The 22,086-nt window shown below is 47.6% G+C and overlaps 1 protein-coding gene across 6 annotated transcripts in view; it reads right to left on the bottom strand.

The window, feature by feature from the left end:
* Nucleotides 1–22,086, bottom strand: part of GATAD2A (GATA zinc finger domain containing 2A) — a 96,502-nt gene that overhangs the window by 40,658 nt on the left and 33,758 nt on the right. For all 6 annotated transcript variants that reach the window (XM_070373416.1, XM_005910427.3, XM_070373418.1 and 3 more), the window contains one exon: nucleotides 16,595–16,683. In XM_070373416.1, coding sequence (XP_070229517.1) covers nucleotides 16,595–16,609 — 15 coding nt within the window. In that variant the 5' untranslated portion in view covers nucleotides 16,610–16,683. The remainder of the gene's footprint in view (nucleotides 1–16,594; nucleotides 16,684–22,086) is intronic.

Genomic DNA, 22,086 nt, shown 5'->3' with positions numbered 1-22,086 from the left:
AGAGGGAGAGGGGCCACAGTTAGTCCTGTGCAAAAGATATCCTCAAAAAGAAACCCAAGTCATACTGACTGACTGAAGCTGAGTTCTGAACCCTTCAGTTCAGTTCAGTCGCTTAGTCGTGTCCAACTCTTTGAGACCCCATGGACTGCAGCACACCAGGCCTCCCTGTCCATCACCAACTCACAGAGTTCACTCAAACTCATGTCCATGGAGTCAGTGATGCCATCCAAACCATCTCATCCTCTGTCATCCCTTTCTCCTCCCGCCTTCAATCTTTCCCAGCATCAGGGTCTTTTCCAATGAGTCAGTTCTTCGCATCAGGTGGCTAAAATACTGGAGTTTCAGCTTCAGCATCGGTCCTCCCAATGAATATTCAGGAGTGATTTTCTTCAGGATTGACTGATTTGATTTCGTTGCTGTCCAAGGGACTCTCAAGAGTCTTCTCCAACATGACAGTTCAAAAGCATCTGAACCCTTGCTGCTGCTGCTGCTAAGTCGCTTCAGTCGTGTCCAACTCTGTGCGACCCCATAGACGGCGGCAGCCCGCTAGGCTGCCCTGTCCCTGGGATTCTCCAGGCAAGAACACTGGAGTGGGTTGCCATTTCCTTCTCCAATGCATGAAAGTGAAAAGTGAAAGTAAAGTCGCTCAGTCATGTCCAACTCTTAGCAGCCCCATGGACTGCAGCCCACCAGGCTCCTCCGTCCATGGGATTTTCCAGGCAAGAGTACTGGAGTGGGGTGCCATCTGAACCCTTAGTGGTCTGAAAACTTAAAGACACTCCAGAAATGTGCATGTTTTCTCTTCTATATCATCAGAAGGGCCCCTGGCCCGCCACCTGGCTAAAAGTTCCATGGGCCTTCAAGGGACAACAGGCTCTCCCTGCTGCAGCCCAGGAATGCGGGTGGGCACCGACCACACCCACACACATGAGGGCAGGTGACACTCACCAAGAGTCTCTGTGGGTAGAAGGCCAGTCAGTCATCCCACACGGGGGGAAATCCGAGTCCAGTGGGCCTGCAACCAGGTTCAACAGTCTTCTACTTGGCATACTTATCAGCTGCCCACCATGGAACATTCCACCGTACAATCTAAAGGCCTTTTGTTAATCATGCTTAAATCTTCTTTTCCCCTCACCTTGGAGAGACAAGCACAAGGTGGGCCTGAAATGACACCAGTGGGACAGCCGTCCTCATGCCTCCGTGGCGGCCCCACTTCAGAGAACTAAGACTTGCCCTGCCAGTGGCTACAGAGGCACCCGTGGGGAGGTCTGGCCAGGAAGAGCCCCGCAACGGCAAGGTCTGAGCCCCCTGGCGTCAGCTGCCACTGCCGCCTGCCTGGTGTGTCCCCAGCTCCAGAGGGGCGCCAGCCAAGGGGCCGGGGTGGGGGTTGGGGAGCATGGGCTCCCTTTCAACACTGGCACTTTCAGATCCCAACCCAAGGTTAATGCTCCTCTGTTTACAGAAATGTGGGGTCTTCGTTTACAGACAAGATGGCTTACACTGGGCATTTATGTGCCGCGCATGGGTCATCTCAGGTGCAAGGTGAGTGCTATCATCAGCCCCTGATTTACAGGAAGGGAAACTGAGGCAGGTGAAAGTCACACAGCAAGTGGGAGGGACGGCGCTGGGAACGGAAGCCCAGGCTCCTCTGCGCAGTGCCCACTGAAACACGCCCATCAACCACCCAGAGTCAGGCGTGTCCAAAGGACACAGGAAGCTCCTCACAGGCAGGAAGTGGGGTCGGACCGCTCGCTCTGGCCCCTGAGGTCCAAATGAGATATTAAATGTTCACAACTTTATTGAGTGTTATCAGTGAAACCACGCCTTTTGCTGTTTGCTTTCAGGGCACAGAAATTCTGCTGGAGTACAGGATATACATTCCTAAAAACTGCCACACGGTGCAAAATCATGCAGTCAAAACACAGGGCTTGTACAAACGATGGAGCAGTACCACAAAACTTCATCAGTAACAGTAAAAAGAGAGTCTGGAAGCTGATATTTAAACGGTAATGTGTTAAATAGCTAAGAAACACACAAATGCTGCCCGAAGCCTGTGTCTCACCTGGGGGAGAGCTGGTGTTTGCTGTGACTGTGGGTGGGGTGCAGCTTCTGAGTTACTGCAACAGTAACTCAGGAGGAAGGAGGCTGTCTAACCCAGAAGGGGATGGGCGTGCTGTGGTGCACATCTCAGGTCCGTGCACTCTGCTTTGGGTCCCAGAAGGTGCTCTTTTAGCTGCGAGCAGTTTTCTGGATTCATCTCATACAGGAGTCAGCAAACTTTCTTAAAGAGACACAGTAAGTATTTTCAGCTCTGCAGGCCATTCAGCCATGGTCACTCAAGCCCTGCAACTGTGACAGTTTGTTCTCAAATGGGCATGGCTGTGTTCCAATCAAACTTTATTTACCCAAAGAGGCCACCAGCCTGTGGGCCATAGGCTCCCAAGCCCCCAGACCTAGCATTTCTCCTGGACAAAATCTCATGTAACAAAACCGCGTGCCCTTGTACCAGCAGTGTTAGAACACATCTGCTTTTCCAAACAAGCATTACAGCAGAACTGACTACAGAGAGAACTGGTTTCAAAAAAAGGATGTGAATGTGTTAATTCAATCCAAGCCCAGGACTCAAGGTTAACCCTTTTGACAAATCAGAAGAAATTTAGTTTCAAGAAGTGTCAAGTGCATCCTGGTTACTGCAGGGTCAGTCTGTCCCAACTACATGGGTCAAATTTACATCATTCTAAAAGCCCTACACACTCTCGAGATAAATAGGCCCCTTATAGAAGGAAATTACATGCTATAAACTCAATTACTGAAGCAGATGAAACTTTAACCCAGTTACAGAAACAAATGGTTCCTAAGCACACGTGCCTGAGGACCGGGGGTTGGGGTGGGGGCTGGCAGGGCAGGATTAAGCCAGGAAAAGAAAAAAAGTGAAGTCGCTCAGTCGTGTCCAACTCCGTGCGACCCCATAGACTGCAGCCCACCAGGCTCCCCCGTCCATGGGATTTTCCAGGCAAGAGTACTGGAGTGGGTTGCCATTTTCTTCTCCAACGGATCTTTCCCACCCAGGGACTGAACCCAGGTCTCCGGCATTGCAAGCAGACGCTTTACCATCTGAGCCGCCAGGAAAGAAAGTGCAAATCAAGTCCACTGGAGCCGAGTTGCTAAAGACCTGGGGTGGAGAGGGGAGGGGTCCCTGGGAAGAGCCTCGGGATCAGGTTTCTCTCCAGGTAACCGACTTAACTTTGCCCTGGAGGGCTGGCGCGGGAGGGTGCAGTCTGTGTCAGAGAAACCCTAAGAAGCGCACTTCAACTGGTTTGGTGGCAGCGGGGGACAGGGTGGGGTCCGGGAGGACACAGGTTCACACCACACTGCCCCCCACTGTCCTACTCCAGGGCGGGTTAGGCAATGCCATCACAGCCCTGCTCCTTGCATCTGGAATAAACCTCGATGCATTCTGCCTGCAACCGTACTTCCACAGCTCAGCCCCAGCCTGGAGACACCACAACAGCTTTGGGAACAGCCACTGGGCTCAGCCTTCACCCAGTCAGCACCTTGGTCCTTCAAGTCTCCTGACCTTTATGTGAACGCTAGGTCTGACTGGCAGGCACACCACCTCACTTCCAACCTGACAGCATTGTGTCCATCCCGCTGGAGCTCCCTGGACCTGGGGACTCGATGCAGGTTTTCTGAGCCTCCTGCTTAATGTTAAGAGAAGCCAGCGTTGTTTGCCAGATAAACAACCACTTTACAAAAATTAAAGTCTTGACCAACAAACACTTCTGTCATATTAAAGGAGCTCACTTGCTCTTTTAAAGGTTTCGCACAAGGTAGGCGATGTCATCGCTGGCCTCTAACGGTGGCCAGCGGTGCCTAGTCTCTGGGTATGCAGAGAGAAGGGCATAAAAGAGATGAACACGTGGTGCTCCAGACGTGGGAGCATCTGACCCTACTTGATGGACACCCTACTTACTGGCAGAGGAGGGGCTCAGGAAACCGGGGTGTCAGCAGATACCTCCCTGTTCCCCAAAATCCAATACACCAGGCTAGCTGAACACCAAGCAACCTTGCGTCACACAAATACACACGTGTGTACCCACACTCAGACACGTGCCCCTACACACACTCATGTCTGTACAGTTTTCATCCCTTCCTCCCACTTCCAAATCTTATCCAATCATCTTAGAAAAGGTCTTTCTTTTCTGTGTAATTCATTTATGAGCAAAAGAACAGCAGTTCTTATGCGTGATCACTGTCCACTGGGCTCCAGAACCAACTGTCGGGAAGGAAAACCATTCTGAAAATGAGATGAGACACAGGGTCCAGAACCACCAACTTCTGAAGCAAGTGAAGGAGCCCACAAGCCGTGCAAAATCCCTGCAGGGCCCTGTGTAGACCCCTGCACACCTCCACCACTTCAACCCACACTTCCTCTGAGACAAATACTTTCACACCTGGGTAGAACAAGAGAGCGTTTTAAAAATCACTAGCACCTGCAACCACGCTCATTTTTACTACTTTGTGCACACAGTAATTTAAACTTCCAAAGAAGGCAAAGAACCAACTGCTGTTTACTGCTGTTAATATCTGAGTGATGCCTGAACCTGGAAGGGAACTTCGGCAGTACTGAGGAGCCTGGTCAGTTACTAGCAACCAGGGATACCCTTCTCCTAGTTCACAGCCTGTCTGATCCAGGACATGGATGTCAAACACTGATTCTGTGCCAGTCAGTGACCTCAAGGGGCCAGTGACCTGGGGGTCCCACCTCTGTGGAAGGCAGGAGCAGCACTTTGGGGATCACTGGCCTTCATGAGAGCAAAGACCCAGTAAGGACTGTGAGATACATGTGTCTATCATCATTTTGTTACAAGCCAACAATGGAAAAGAAATCCGCTCTGCTGGTCCGGAGCAGGAGGGGGAGTATCTAGAAATGTTTCATTAGAGGTAGGCCCCATGAGCAGAATCTGGAGTTGCAGAGATGGAAGAGGAGAAAGCAATGGGAGCAGAAAAGGTGAAGTGGCAGAAATATATAGGCACGTGAAAACCCATCTCCCAAGTAGGTACATGAAACCAAATAAAAGGGGATCAAAACTTTTAACAACTTTTTAAAGGCATGAGGTTGCTTAGAAGGAGAAAACATCCCCCCATGACAGTAAGGCCACTTACATGCTAGCAGTGGTGACTGGGCCTCCCAGGCTGCGGTGTCTGGGACTGGGGATGGGGGGGAGGTCCTGGCCAGCCACCAGCCTGTGAGCGTGAGGAGGGCTGGAACCTTTCATTAGATCCTGAAGGACAGGGGAGGAAGTGCTGAGAGCACAGAGTGTGCTCCCAAAGGCCTGAGTGCGCACGCAATTTCAATCAAGTGCCTCCAGTCACTCCATCAAACTAATCAATCTGAGTACCGACGCTCTCCACAGGGGACTCTCTGACCCTAGTCCCCAGAGGTGTGCTCTACCTAACCCTTCAGGGAAGAGACAACATTTAAGAATGCGGGATTCAACTCAGATTAGGGAGTGAAAGGTGAAGGTTAAGTTCAGGAGCATCTTAGTCTCCTCCTAACAGGGCACTTCTTTCATGCCAAGCGTGCCCAGACACTACGTCCATCTGAAATGATAATGACACATCAAATATACGGCCATCACCACTCAGGCATCATGCAAGGCACAGTCAGACCAAGGCAGCCGTCCTATCAGGTCACCTTCAGCCCTTGGTGCAATAACCACTCAGATATGTAGATATGCAGACTGTTAACACTGGAAAGAGAAAAAAGCCATATATAAAACACCCTGGGCTCTTACAGTTACAAATAAACACACATTTACAATCTGATTAGTTTTGGGTTGTGATGCCCTCCTCCAGGGGATCTTCCCAACCCAGGGATGGAACCCAGGTCTCTCTCATTGCAAGTGGATTCTTTACTGTCTAAGCCACCAGGGAAGCCCAAGAACACGAGTGGGTAGCCTATCCCTTCCTTCAGGAGATCTTCCTGACCCAGGAATCGAACTGGAGTCTCCTGCATTGCAGGCAGATTCTTCACCAGCTGAGCTACCAGGGAAGCCTTTTTAAGGTAGAGGACATGTAAATGCAGCTTCTGAAATAATGCTTTTTTGGGATATATTTAATAAAATTAATCCGGAAAGCAGAAATTTTAATATACTCAGGTAGCAACCACCAACATTTTACAAATAAAACCTCAAAGGTCTTCGGATTCCTAAAGGCCAACGCCACGCAGACCTGGAGAAAGATGGTGGCAGCACCTCACCCCAGTACTGCTTGAGGGAACAGAGCAGGTTTGGGGACCAGTCATCTCCAGAAAAATCGATGGTCACTGACTTCAATGGGGCAATGCCACAGTAACAGCCAGCCCTCTGGTGGCCTGCCCAGCCACTCAGACTCACCCTGGAGACACACAGGGCCAGGCCTGGGACAGCCGAGTCTCCAGACCGCAACATCTTCCTCCCTCCCTGGAGTCACGGGGAGGGGCAGCCAGAGAAAGCACAGGTCCCGTCGGGTAAGCTGGGGTAGGTGGGGAGTATGTTTTTATCTTTCCCAGACACAGACCATCTCTTGAAACTTCTGAAAACAGGGACCACCACGGACCAGCCAGGCCACGCAGATACCACTGAAGTCAGTCTGCACCTCAGTCTCATGCCTTGGCCTGAGTATCCCTTCCCAGTAACAGTAGAGGAAAGCCTGTCCACATGTCCACGTTCAAGCATACAGCAGGCAGGACAAACCACACCTAAACTGACCATGCTTTAAGAGGGGGAGAGACAGCAGCAAATGTTTTTAAAACTTGATAGCACCCCGGGCTCACTCTGGAGAAGGGGGCTTGGATTTTGTGTTTCTGTTCTCAGAAGTGCTCAGTAACTACCCAACACCACCCACCTGCAAGTGGCCCCACAGGGGTTTCTGAGCCTCTGATAGCTGGGGCCTGCACCCGAAGCCCAAGTGCAACCCCAGAGAGAGAAACAAACGTTACCAGAAGAGAAGGCGACACGGAAATAAAGACGCTACCTGTGAGGGGGATGTGAACGATATTAAATACGCACAGGGAACCGGTGGCCAGGGGCCCTCTGGCGCAGGACGTCACTGAGAGATGTGTCACTGAGCCTCCTCAGCCCACAAAGGGTTACGCCTGCCAATTCCCTGCCATCTGCAATGTGCCCAGCGGGTGTCACATCACCAAATGGGAGGCCTTAACCCTTCCAGGGCTGCCTCCCTCAGGACCTGGCTGAGAAAGCAGCCCTGACCACCAGCTCCACCGAGCTGGAAATGGCAGGAGGTTTTACACAGAAATTCCCAGGAAGGGCCAGAAAAGCCTTCTGCATCCTCAGGAGGAGATGGGAGTGGAAAGAGGGAGAACCAAACGCGCACCCAGCAATGTGGTGACATGGGCCTGGAGGCCCTGCCCGGGCTCCCTTGTCAGCTCCTCCCCACACGCATCCTGCGGCAGCAGGGCCGGCAGCCCCAGAAGGATCAGAGCCAGCAGGGAAACCTACGTCTAGGACTAAATAAGTTTCTGGTCTCAATGAAGCCCATGGGCCTAAGAAACAGTTCCTACTGATGAACAGTTCCTCCAGCACTTCCTGCACAGCTGCGAGAGCTGGAACAGTAATCTTCCTTCTCTCCTCCATCCTGTAAGTAGAAATCTCCCCCTTGGGCAGAGGGTTGTTCTGGGTACAGACACCTATCACAACCTCCAAGAAATAGCTAGGCTGACCTAAAGGATATCACATGAGTGGTCATTTTGTACAACATGCTACTCAAGGCAAAAGCAAGATCTCGCCTCAGCCAAGGCCCTGAGAGCCCCTCTGACCTGTCTACTACCACCCCTCTCACGTACCCCCTACCCCTCGACCCCATTCTTTCAGCTCCAGCCACTCAGACATCCCAGCTGCTCCTCTGAAAGCCAAGTTTACTCCCACCTCAGGGCCTCTGTCCTTCCTGCTAGGTCCTTCCCGGAATCTCTGTACAGCATTCTCTCCTTCAGCAGAAACAGCAAAGTGACATGATCTCCCCCCACATACGTGACTCGGGGGGTCTCTACTCCCTTTCCCACCTCATCACCACTAGACATGCTAATTACTCATCTCTCCATCTGTGTCCCCCTCCTTTCAACCCCCACAAGAACACAGACTGTCTCTCTGTTCGGTGATACTAGCCCAGGGCCCAGGACAGAATAGGTGTTCAATACATACTTGTTAAACAGACAGGAAAAAGTACTTTCAGTGCTCCCAACTATGGCGCTACCCTCCCTCATTAAATAAGTCCCAAACTCTTCATGTCAATAGAAAATAAAATGATCAAAACCAAGCAAAACAGGGACTTCCCTGGTAGCCCTGTGGTTAAAAATCCGCCTGTCAGTGCAGGGAGTACAGGTTCGATCTCTGGTCCAGGAAGATCCCACAGGACACAAGAGCACTAGGCCAGTGAGCTGCAACCACTGAGTCCTCGTTCTAGACCATGGGAGTCACAACTACTTAAGCCCACACAGTTCAGAGCCCGGGCTTGGCAACAAGAGAAATCACCGCAACGAGAGGCCCGCACACTGTGCTAAGGAGCAGCCTCCACTCGCCGCAACTTGAGAAAGGCCATGCACAGCAACGACGACCCAGAGCAGCCAAAACATAAGTAAAATTAATTAATAAAACAAAACGCTTACTTCATACCATACATGAAAAACCAACTCAAAATTGGCCAAAGACCTAAAGATTAAAAGCTAAACCTATAAAACTCTTAGAAGAAGAGTATATAAGGGTAAAATCAGGACCCTCAATTTGGCAAGAAATGCTTAGATACACCAAAAGCTCCATATCAACAAAGGAAAAAAATAAATTAGACTTCATCAAATTTATTTAAATTCTTTTGTGCAGAAGATTGTGAAAAAAATCAACAGAGTGGGGAAAAAATATTTCAAATCATATCTCTAATAATGGTCTCATGTCCAGAATATATAAAAAACTATTAGAATTTAGCAAGAAACCCAATTCAAAAAAACAGGCAAAAGATTTGAAAAGACATTCCTCCAAAGATGACATACAAATGGCTGATAAGCACATGAAAAGATATTCAGCATCACCAATCATTAGGGAGACGCAAATCAAAACCAGCTCTCACCCATTAGGATGGCTATTTAGAGAAAAAAAAGGAAAATAAGTGCTGTTGAGGACATAAAGAAACTGGAACCACCATAAACTGTTGGTGGGAATGTAAAATGTTGCTGTGATGTGGAAAAGTCTGGCAGCTCCTTGAAAAGTTAAATACAGATAAATACAGAATTACCCTTATGACCCAACAATTCTACTCCTAGATATATCCAAGAGATGTGTTCATTAAAAAAAAAAAAAATTGTATACAAGTGTTAAAAAGCAGAACTATTCACAACCACCACCAAGAACAACCCAAATGTTCACCAGTGGGTGAATCAACAAAATGTGGTATATCCATACAATGGAATATTATTCAGACATAAGAAGGAATAAATTTCTGATCCCTGTCACAATGCAGATGAACCGTGAGAACACAGTAAGTATTTAGCATGTTTAGCAGACACAAAAGCTCACGCAGTATATGATTCCATTTTTCTGAGATGCCCAGAACCATGCAAATCTAGAGACAAAGAAAAAAAAATCTAGAGACAGAAAGTAGACTAACGGTTGTTAGGGAATGGGGGCACAGAGGTGGGGGAGTAGAGGCTAATACATACAGGTTTCTCTCTGGGGTGATGAAAATGTTCTAGAATTAGAGGTGATAGCTGCACAATATTATGACTATATTAAATGCCAATGTACACTTTAAAAGGGTTAAAATGGTGAATTTCATGTTATGTGAACATTATCTTATTAAGGCAGGAAAACAAAAACAAAATAATCTTAACCTCAAGAGCCACAGCGCCTCTAGAGCTGCTTAACTACTAAAAGGGAAAAGCAGGCTTACTCTGATCCCAACAGGACTTGAAAATGGTCCTCAAGGAAAGACTCCTTTGTGTAACAAGATCGCCAACAACCCAAGAGCCACTGTCCACTGGAGTGTAGTCCCTCATCAGCTTCTCACAGCAGCCAAGGAGGCCGCAGCAAGCCCGTGATCCAGAGTGGGACCACATGGGACACAAATGGGACAATTTACCAAAAGGGAACCAACTCTGTGAGAAGCCAAGACCTCCAAGGGCAGCGGTCACACAGGCCACCAGTGTAGAGCAGAATTTAAGTCAGGCCTGTCACTGGCCCCACACTGGGCTTGTGTCAGCGCCTCAGACTCACAGACACGTCACTCACTCATTCACCCTAACACTTGCTTAGTTTCTACCACGGACCAGGGGCTGACTGAGGGCTCCAACAAAAGGCCTGCCATCCGTAGCAGCACAGTCCGAGGAAGCCCCTGGGGACACACACAGATGTATGGGGCGGGCTGTGAACACAGCAGGCTGAGACATAGGGCAGAGGCCCCTCCCACACTGGAGCTGTCATAAACCCTGGACCACACTTATGGCTCAAATTTATAAAGCACTTCTTTTTTTATAAGACAAAGTCACGTTGAAGACCAGCTAACTACCTACTTTATCCAGACTAATTGGCTATGGCTGCTCTGGACAGACACCACCAATGGAGAGGTGAGATTGATTTCTAATGAATAATATATTAATTTGTGTCAGAAAACAACATATGGGACATCGCGGCATCAGGGTACTGAAGTGAAGCAGCACACGCAGTGATCGATGCGCTCTGGGTTCTGGGGGCGGCAGGGGGAGGTGCGCACAGAACAGCCAGGGCTACCAGCGCCACCCTCCACCAGGCCGAGCCCAGAACACCCGGCTCACCTCCACCCCTCACCTTCCTCACCTGTGAAATGGGAACACACCCACTCTATCACTAACACGGCTCCACGAAGGTACGGTCAGTGCTGCTATTACAGAAGTAAGAATGCTTCACCAGGAAGCTGCACCGCTGATGGGCCACTGTCACACCCCCACAGCAATGCCAGACCTCTGCTGAAGGGCTTCTGCTTGAACTTAAACCAACGACAAGCAGCCACCATCCTCACTTTCATAAGTGGTACTTTTCCTGCTCTGGGTGACATGCATCATAAAGCTCCCTGAAGGAAGGCCTGGGTTACACTCATCTTCCAAATTTATTTTATGGAAAATAAATTATTTTATGGAAAACTGCAACCATGCCCAAAGAAGCTGCATAAATTGCACATGCCCACCACCCAGATCCCACGGTCATCAGACAACCAACCACAGTCTTTCACCCACCTCACGTCTCCTAGGCTCTTTAAGAAGCAAATACCATTCAACATGTATTTATGAATGAACAGTATTTATCACTACAGGACACAAAATCACAATTCCATGATCATACCATCAACAATTAAACAATTACTCCTCAATCTTTGTCAAAGTCACACTTGTCTAAAATACACAGGTTCCCCCATTGCATTCTTTTCAATCATATGTTGAAGAAATCAGGTCATCTGTCCCATTTCCCTTGACTGGGCTTTGCAAGGGGCCTCCTTGTGGTATAACAGAAAGTGTGAAAAGTTGTCAGTCACCCAGTCATATCTGACTTTTTGTGGCCCCATGGACTGTAGCCTGCTCAACTTCTCTGTCCATGGAATTCTTCAGGCAAGAAAACTGAGTGGAGAGCCATTCCCTTCTCCAGGGGATCTTCCCAACCCAGGGATCGAACCCAGTTCTCTTGCACTGCAGGCAGATTCTTCACCATCTGAGTCACCAGAGATACACACCAGGAACACACCCCCAGTTTCCTATAAACTAGATTTTGAGGCCAAATCAAGCATACATCCCTCTGAAAGCACATGCACCCTTCCTTGGGGGTGGGGGTGGAGGGCTGGCAGCTACTGAGGACCACTGTCTAGACCCACCATTTTATTAGGTGTCTGCAAGTGTATGAACTTATAATTTCATGTTCCATACTCATTAGCCAGAGCGTCAATAGCTACACTGTCTGTTAGCCACATGTGGCTATTTAAAAAGACTTAAATCAAATAAAACTAAAATTTGACTTTCTCAATCACAATATTCCAGGTACCACATCAGACAGTATGAGTAGAGCGTACTGGAAAATTCTGGCAGCTCGAATCTACCTTTGAGGGAAAGTAGCCCTCACCCACTATTTTGTTCCTTGCAAGTTCAGCTGTAGAAATAAATGCTTTTCTTCACTCTACCAATTTTTCAAAATGAGTTGATTCCCTAACACTTTTTGAAGGGCACTCATGAGTTTCTTCCTTTCCTCTAATCATCAATACAAACCCTGGATTTTTTTTTTAAACACATTTGATGCTCCAACCCAGGGAACTAATTTTCATTCACATTCCCTTGCCCCATCCTTGGCCGGGAGTGGGGGCCAGGGGGGTCCTGTGGGTCCTTCTGATACAACCCTGGCAGGATCTTTCACAACTGGGACATTGCCAATGCAAATTCAGAATTAAAACATTTTCACTTAAGTGCTTTGATCTTTCACTTACATGTCTTTTGTCCTTAAAAAAAAAAAAAAAATTTTTTTTTTGACCACACCACAGGGCTAGTGGGATTCTAGTTTCCTGACCAGGGATCAAACCTGGGCCCCCTGCAATGGAGGCACGGAGTCCTAACCACTGGACAGCCAGGGAATTCCCAATTTTGGTTCTTAAAGACATCGATCAACTTGTTTTCTCCTACAATATATAATAATAAGACTACTGGCATTGTTGACCTGAAACCAAAAATATGATTCCTAAAAGCAGTTAAAGATTTTTTCCTAATTCTTACCTTTATGGCATTATCTCGTACCTTGTGATCAAAAACTACCATTTTTCCAATTGTATTTATTTATGGCCGCACAGGGTCTTTGCTGTTGCACGCGGCCCTTCTCCGGTGGCAAAGCATGGACTCCAGGCACACAGGCATCAGTGGTTGAGGTGCATGGACTTAAGTCATCCTGCTGCATGTGTCCCCTGCCTTGGCAGGAGGATTGTTAACGCTGGACCACCAGGAAGTCTCCAAAACTACAATGCTTTAAAGCCATGTAAAATAAATCCTCTGAGAGGTTAAATTACCCACTTGAGTAACAACTGGTATGTACCTAGATTCATTTCAGCTTGCTTTTGCGTATGGCTTTTAGGGGTTCCTCTCCCCCAACATGACATAACTTTATTTTCTAATTATATAAAACAAGCATCTGGTGCGACACAGAAAGGAAACCTGGAGGAGTCTCCCAATAATCCTATCCTCTTTTCATCATGCCTCTGGAGGTGACCATGTAGTTCATCTATGGTTTGTATATCCATTCTAAAAAATAAAATAAAAACAAATACACATTATGTCTCCATCCCACCCCTAACCTTTTATCATGGGGAATGAAAGTGAGTACAATACATCTACCCTTCAGTTTGTTATTGTTTCTACTTAATTCACCCTAGAAATCCCATCACAGTGACATGAAGCCATCCCTTCTTTCCCTCAGGGGCTCAGCTCCGCCCCGCTGGCAGACCCAGCCCCATCAGTCCTGGCCCCAACTGACAAACAGCTAGGTGAGTTCCAGATTGCTACTTCAGAATGTTGTAGAGAACAGCCCAGCCACAATCCTTACTTTTGACAGTATCTTCAGGATCCTTTTTGAGAAGTGAACTCACTGGAGCAAATCCCTCTCTGAGGTGTTGCGAACCTCCCAACGCAATATACGGTGGTGCCCGGTTCCCACCAAGAGAACAGTCTCCACCTCTCGAGACCAAGGGTCAGAAGCGTCCTAGGGAAGCTCCAGTGAGCACTATTCCCAGTACTGGGAAAAACTTGAGTCTCTTTCCTGCCTCGCTTACAGGTCATCTGCATTTGCTTTTCCCTGTTTGTTTTTCTGCACGTCGTACCCGTTCTGGTCCTTAACACCAAGCATGAGGCCAGTCTCTGGGCACACGAGCAGTGTCTGCAGCTGCCAAACGACAAGACACCTGACTGGCAGAAGCCAAGGGTAGACACCGATTCCATGAGCCCAGGCAAGCAGACCGACCCTCAGTGTGCACACTGACAACCACGTACAACGCGGGCTGTGGTGTGCGGGCTGTGTGCGTGTCGGAAGACTCTCCAGGACGCGGCCCCTCTCCCGCCTTGCTCTTTCTCCATGCCCACTGAGTCCCAGGCAGCAGGATTGAGAAGACCCCAGCTGACCACAGGCCACGGTTCAGTGGAAAGTGGAACAATCAATCAATCAATCTGTTCGGCTGACTTACACCCATGACCAAAAGTACACAAGCTGATGTATTTATACATTTTTTAAAAATAATTGCTCAAGGGTGCTTTTGCCTGTTTGACATTGACCATCACCGGCCACCGCCATCTGCAGACCGTATTTTCCCATCAAGCCCTTCACACAGCAGGTACAGAGAGGCAGGACCACAGGGAACACCTGAGGTGGCTTCCAGAAATTCCCTCCCAGATCCCCAACCTGACTGCTTTCTAATGCTATGGCTATGTCTTCCTTGCTGGCCCTGTGATAGGAAAGGAGGAGTTTTCTTTCATTCATTCTCTCACCAAGAACTTATTGCTCGGACCATGTGCTTCCCAGGAAACAAGGTGCCAGGCAGGGACTTTCCTGGCAGTCCAGTGTTTGAGATGGTGCACTTGCACTGCAGAGTGCAGGTTCAATCCCTGGTCAGCGAACCAAGATCCTACATGCCGAACCATGGTCAAAATTGAAAACAAAACAAAACAAAGGGCCAGACAGGTATGAGGTCATCCAGCCTAGGACCTCAAAGAATCCTGAGCCAGCCCTCTGCCTTCAGACAATGCCCTAGGCTACTAGACAAGTGATGGTCACTCACCTCACCCTGGGCTGCAGTGAGACCTTTTCTAGACATAAAGTACCATGAATTTTAAATGCTAACGTTCAAAGAAAGCCTGCTGACAACCATGGGCCAAACCCACTTTCTAGGTGGCCAGCCTACTGCACGCTGCCACCAGCACCAGGTAACGAGCACCATTAACACCAATGATCCTCAACTAGCTCTAAGAAACGGCACAGACTCTTTGAGACATTTTCACCAGAGCTATAGGGTCCCTGGGTAGGGCTGGGGGGGTAGGATGGGGGTGTAAAATGGTGCAGCTGCCATGACAACAGTCTGGCATTTCCTCAGAATATTAGACTCGTGATCCAACAATTCCACTCCAAGGTGCACGTCCAGAGGACCTCAAAGCACACCTCCACAAATCTGCATGCATAAATCTTCACAGCACTGTCATAGTTACCAAGAGGTGGGGATAGCCCAAATTTATCCCAGATGATAATAGATAAACAAAACGGAGTCGAGCCATGCAATCGAATACGCTCACCCACAAAAACAGACGAAGCACTGACTCACGCTACAGAGTGGACGAACCCTGAACCCTGAAAACATGCTAAGTATGAGAAGTGAGACGCACAAGGTCATATAGACTGACTCCATTGATAAGAAATGTCCAGAACAGGCAAATTCAGAGATATAAAGGAGAGGAGTGGCTGCTGGGGGCTGAGGAAGAGGGACTGGAGATGGACTGCTAATAGGTATGGGGTTTTTTGGGGGGTGAGGAAAGTGTTCCCTAACTACACAAAGGTGACATCTGCACAACTCCTGAACACACGAAACACCACTGAATTGTATACTACACACGGGTGAATTAGATGATATACAAATTATCTCAATTAAAAATTTTTAAACACCAGGAAAATTTATTTTTGCTGGGGAAGCATTCTGGAAATGTTTTCCTGACCCCAGGATTACTTGACCATTCCCATACTTTGTTGCTCTATGTAGGTAAGAGCTGAAACCTCACAAACCAACACCCAACCCTTGTCACATGTCCTGCTCACCCAGCAGAGGTGTCCCTGCAGCCAGGTCTCGCCCCATGCGGTTGTGCCACTGTTTCAAGGGCATACACCCCTCGGAAAGTCACCCGCCGGCCGGCCTACAAGAGGAAGCGGCTCACTGACCCAGGAGGAGGTCTCCAAGGTGTCTTCATCTTCTAAGACGTCTTTCAGTCCTACCTTCTCCAGTTAAGTAGCCCTGGCCCAAAACATCACTAGCCAGACCCTGATAGTAACAGACAAAATACTACCCGGCTCTGGGCTCGGTCCTGTTGGGTCCTAAAAGCCCTGGACAGTCTCCACCTGAGACCCCAAAGCAGTGGGGGGGATGGCTCAGTTTCCCCACAGACGCAGAGTGCAGGAAGGTCAATGCGCTCCAAGCACGGGTGGTTAAGGATAAACTCTAATCGTGGCATTGGAAAACCACAGGAATGGCCAGAGGGCAAAGGCCACCTGGCCAGGATTATGCTCTGCCCCTGATCCTCACAGAGGACGGCTCATTCTACTGCGGCCTGGGCTTTTCAAACAAGTGACCTGTGAGACATAAGAAGAGAGCAAAAGGCCATCCGGAGAAGGCAGGGCCTGGGCAGCCCCGAGGAGATCTCCCAATGTGCAAAACCCGAGGTGCCGGCCTTCTTCCCTCGCTAGGAGGTGGCCATCAGCTTCCGAAGCAGTGCTGTGTCAATGTCCAAGGACCTGAATGGGCCTATGGGGTAAGCCAGCCTCCATTCCACAGATGCGAGATACCTTGCACTCACCTGGCTTCTGGGCATGGGACAGCGGTCCTACCAGCCGGCCATGGTGGGAGCTATGTCAAAAGGCAACTTCTGTCAACGTGCTGGCCAACCTAAAACAAAGAACAGAGGAAGAAACATTGAGTTTCCAAAAAAAGTTACTGGTACATAGTGACAATTTTAAATGTCTCCAATCCCTGGAATTACACAGCAAAATTCTAGATTTCAGCCAGAGCTCTGTGACTGCACCCTTCCACAGGAGGGCAAGCTGAAGAAATCAATTTCTATCAGTCTCTGTCTGTATGACCCAGTATGGTGCACTAACCAGTCAACACGAAGATCTCAGACACGAAAGATCCCATCTTAAACAATATGGATAGAGACAATAGGTGGTACACAACCACAAGCCAACATACTGAACACACAAAAAACGGCTCAAGGTTGTGATTATAATAGTAATGACATTAACAGCAAAAACAGACATACTAGCATTTAATAGATGTTCAGTAGTGAGTTCCAGGTACTACGTTAAAATTCAGTTACCTCTTTGAATCCCCTGGACAGTTTCAGGGTTAAGTTACAAAATCATTCCCATTTGACAGCTAAGGGATCTGACATATGTGATATTCAGGAACTTGTCCAAGGTCACCACATCTCCCTCTTCCGAGGTGACCTCTCCCCTCTCCAGTCCCCACACCTAAACACAGACCCCAAGAAAACCACCCACTATTACAGGCAGGGCAGAGTTTGCCCTCATGAAGCTGGGGACATGAGGTGCCCAAGGATGGATAAACTTCATCTGCCACAGGGCAACTAGAAGTTTTACCCAGGGATCAGCTCTAAAAGGCTTACACGGCCCAGGCAAAAAGGGGCTGCCTCGTTTTACAGACCCAAAAACTAAGGCTCAAGAACGTTCAGGAACTCTCCCAAGGTCACAGAGACAGCATGAGTTTCCCTCCTTTGTGAGGTTAGATGTCCAGTGCAATGGGCACACAGGCTCAAGCCAGGGAACCAGCCAAATCTCAGCCTCCCCGGCAGCTGTCAGTTGTAGCTTGCCAAATATTGTCAGTGTCACCTCTGCTGTCATTCTTTGCACCCACATGACTACCAGGAGCTCACTCTGGTATGAAACCTTTATATTTAAACTGGGGTCACAGAAATTCACAGCTCATGGATGTCGAGAAACACTCCCACAGGAGAACTTGCAAAATAAGCAAACATCATATGGAAAGACCTTTGGGCACCAAGGAGCACACAGAGCCCTCCTCAGTGGGGCCCAGAGCTGGCTACAGCCACCATTAGGGCTAGCTCCTAGGGAGAGGGGCCCTTTCTGTCACTTTTTTAGACCCTATTCAGTCTGGGAAATGCAGTAGATACCATTAATTCCCTGGAGCCAACACCTCTCTCTGCCTCGGAGAGGGAAACCTCAGGAGTAGTCCGGGGCTTTTCCAAGCACCTGCTCTCTTCAGGATCATGGTCAATATACAAAAGTCAGAGGTATTTCCACGCAATGGCAACAAACAATCAAAATTCAGAACTTCTGTGGCGGTCCAGTGGCTAAGATTCCCTGCTCTTAGGGACCAAGTTTAATCCCTGGTCAGGGAACTAGATCTCACATGCCACAACTAAGACCCTGCGCAGCCAAATAAGTAAATACAGTTTTTTAAAGCCCAAGGCTCGGACTGCCCTGCTGGTCCAATGGTTAAGAATCTGCCTGCCAATTCAGGGGACACAGGTTGGATCCTGGTCCAGGAAGAACCACACGCCAAGGAGCAACTAAGCCCGAGCACCACAACTACTGAAGCCTGCACGCCTAGAGCCCATGCTCCGAAACAAGAAAAGTCAGCACAGTAAGAAGCCTGTGCGTCACAACCAAGAGCAGTCCCTGCCCACGACCAGAGAAAAGCCTGTGCACAGCAACAAAGATCCACCACAGACAAGGAACGAGGTAATAAATCTTTGGGGGAAAAAACAAACGCAAAGCTCTAAAAAAAACAGTAATAATAAAGCATAAATGTAAAATACCTAAGGATAAACCTGATTTTTAAAAACATGGACAAGACCTGTAACCTGAATTACAGTAAGATGTCACCAAGATTAGTGAGAGAAAACCCAAATAGAGAGATGACTATTCCATGGATCAGAAAGTTGTCAGTTCTCCCCTAAATTGATGCAAAGCCCCAATCAAAAATTTGCCAGCATGTTTCGCTGGGAAAAAAACAGGCTGATTCCAAAATTTATATGGAGATGCAAAAGACCTAGAATAATGAAACACTGAAAATGAAACAAATCTGGAGACATACCATCAAGTATGTAACCAAGAGCGTGACATGCAGGTAAAAGCAGATGAGCAGATAAATGAACAGAACACACCCACGCTCATGTGGACAGATGATTTGCAACACCCAGTACCCCAACTCTGAAACCATAAGACACACTGGACATCTTCCTAAGGGGCGAATGCCAAGTCCCTTAACCTGCTATAGTAGTGCACACAGTGCATAATGGACACTATGCAACATATAAGACGTTTTCAGGTCATCTCAGACTTTCACCCTGAACCACAACCTTCCCCACTTTCAGTTCAGTTGCTGAGTCATGTCCGACTCTTTGCGACCCCAAGAATCGCAACACGCCAGGCCTCCCTGTCCATCACCAACTCCCAGAGTTCATCGAGACTCACATCCATTGAGTCAGTGATGCCATCCAACCATCTCATTCTCTGTCGTCCCCTTCTCCTCCTGCCCCCAATCCCTCCCAGCATCAGAGTCTTTTCCAATGAGTCAACTCTTCGCATGAGGTGGCCAAAGTACTGGAGTTTCAGCTTCAGCATCAGTCCTTCCAATGAACACCCATGACTGATCTCCTTTAGAATGGACTGGTTTGATCTCCTTGCAGCCCAAGGGACTCTCAAGAGTCTTCTCCAACACCACAGTTCAAAAGCACCAATTCTTCGGCGCTCAGCTTTCTCCACAGTCCAACTCTCACATCCATACATGACCACAGGAAAAACCATAGCCTTGACTAGACGGACTTTTGCTGGCAAAGTAATGTCTCTGGTTTTTAATATGCTATCGGTCATAACTTTTCTTCCAAGGAGTAAGCGTCTTTTAATTTCATGGCTACAATCACCATCAGCAGTGACTTTGGAGCTCAAAAAAATAAATCTAACACCGTTTCCACTGTTTTCCCCATCTATTTGCCATGAAGTGATGGGACCAGATGCCATGATCTGAAGTTTTCTGAATGTTGAGCTTTAAGCCAACTTTTTCACTCTCCTCTTTCACTTTCATCAAGAGGCTTTTTAGTTCCTCTTCACTTTCTGCCATAAGGGTGGTGTCATCTGCATATCTGAGGTTATTGATATTTCTCCCAGCAATCTTGATTCCAGCTTGTGCTTCCTCCAGCCCAGCGTTTCTCATGATGAACTCTGCACAGAAGTTAAATAAGCAGGGTGACAATATACAGCCTTGACATACTCCTTTTCCTATTCGGAACTAGTCTGTTGTTCCATGTCCAGTTCTAACTGCTGCTTCCTGACCTGCATATAGGTTTCTCAAGAGGCAGGTCAGGTGATCTGGTATTCCCATCTCTTGAAGAATTTTCCACAGTTTATTGTGATCCACAAAGTCAAAGGCTTTGGCATAGTCAATAAAGCAGAAATAGATGTTTTTCTGGAACTCTCTTGCTTTTTTGATGATCCAGCAGATGTTGGCAATTTGATCTCTGGTTCCTCTGTCTTTACTAAAACCAGCTTGAGCATCTGGAAGTTGACGGTTCACATATTGCTGAAGCCTGATTTGGGAGAATTTTGAGCATTACTTTACTAGTGTGTGAGAAGAATGCAATTGTGCGGCAGTTTGAGCATTCTTTGGCATTGCCTTTCTTTGGGATTGGAATGAAAACTGACCTTTTCCAGTCCTGTGGCCCCTGCTGAGTTTTCCAGATTTGCTGGCATCTTGAGTGCAGCACTTTCACAGCATCATCTTTCAGGATTTGAAATAGCTCCACTGGAATTCCATCACCTCCACTAGCTGTGTTCGTCGTAGCTTTGTTCGTAGTGATGCTTTCTAAGGCCCCCTTAACTTCACATTTCCAGGATGTCTAGGTGAGTGATCACACCATCGTGATTATCTGGGTCATGAAGATCTTTTTTGTACAGTTCTTCTGTGTATTCTTGCCCCCTCTTCTTAATATCTTCTGCTTCTGTTAGGTCCATACCATTTCTGTCTTTTATTGAGCCCATCTTTGCATGAAATGTTCCCTTGGTATCTCTAATTTTCTTGAAGAGATCTCTAGTGTTTCCCATTCTGTTGTTTTCCCCTAATTCTTTGCATTGATCACTGAGGAAGGCTTTCTTATCTCTCCCTTGCTATTCTTTGGAACTCTGCATTCAGATGCTTATATCTTTCCTTTTCTCCTTTGCTTTTTGCTTCTCTTCTTTTCACAGCTATTTGTAAGGCCTCCTCAGACAGCCACTTTGCTTTTTTGCATTTCTTTTCCATGGGGATGGTCTTGATCCCAGTCTCCTGTACAATGTCACAGACTTCATTCCATAGTTCATCAGGCACTCTATCTATCAGATCTAGGCCCTTAAATCTATTTCTCACTTCCACTGTACAATCATAAGGGATTTGATTTAGGTCATACCTGAATGGTCTAGTGGTTTTCCCTACTTTCTTCAATTTAAGTTTGAATTTGGCAATAAGGAGTTCCTGATCTGAGCCACAGTCAGCTCCCGGTCTTGTTTTTGCTGACTGTATAGAGCTTCTCCATCTTTGGCTGCAAAGGATATAATCAGTCTGATTTCGGTGTTGACCATCTGGTGATGTCCATGTGTAGAGTCTTCTTTTGTGTTGTTGGAAGGGGTGTTTGTTATGACCAGTGCATTTTCTTGGCAAAACTCTATTAGTCTTTGCCCTGCTTCATTCCGTATTCCAAGGCCAAATTTGCCTGTTACTCCAGGTGTTTCTTGACTTCCTACTTTTGCATTCCAGTCCCCTATAATGAAAAGGACATCTTTTTTGGGTGTTAGTTCTAAAAGGTCTTGTAGGTCTTCATAGAACCGTTCAACTTCAGCTTCTTCAGCGTTACTGATTGGGGCATAGGCTGGATTACTGTGATATTGAATGGTTTGCCTTGGAAATGAACAGAGATCATTCTGTCGTTTTTGAGATTGCATCCAAGTACTGCATTTCGGACTCTTGTTGACCATGATGGCTACTCCTTTTTTTCTAAGGGATTCCTGCCCACAGGAGTAGATATAATGGTCATCTGAGTTAAATTCACCCATTCCAGTGCATTTTAGTTCACTGATTCCTAGAATGTCGACATTCACTCTTGCCATCTCTTGTTTGACCACTTCCAATTTGCCTTGATTCATGGACCTGACATTCCAGGTTCCTATGCAATACTGCTCTTTATAGCATCGGACCTTGCTTCTATCACCAGTCACATCTACAACTGGGTACCGTTTTTGCTTTGGCTCCATCCCTTCATTCTTTCTGGAGTTATTT

Source organism: Bos mutus, chromosome 7, assembly GCF_027580195.1.
Source record: "Bos mutus isolate GX-2022 chromosome 7, NWIPB_WYAK_1.1, whole genome shotgun sequence".
Classification (NCBI taxonomy): Eukaryota; Metazoa; Chordata; class Mammalia; order Artiodactyla; family Bovidae; genus Bos; species Bos mutus.
The sequence above is the reverse complement of the archived record's forward strand: the minus strand, read 5'-3'. Positions and strand labels throughout refer to the sequence as shown.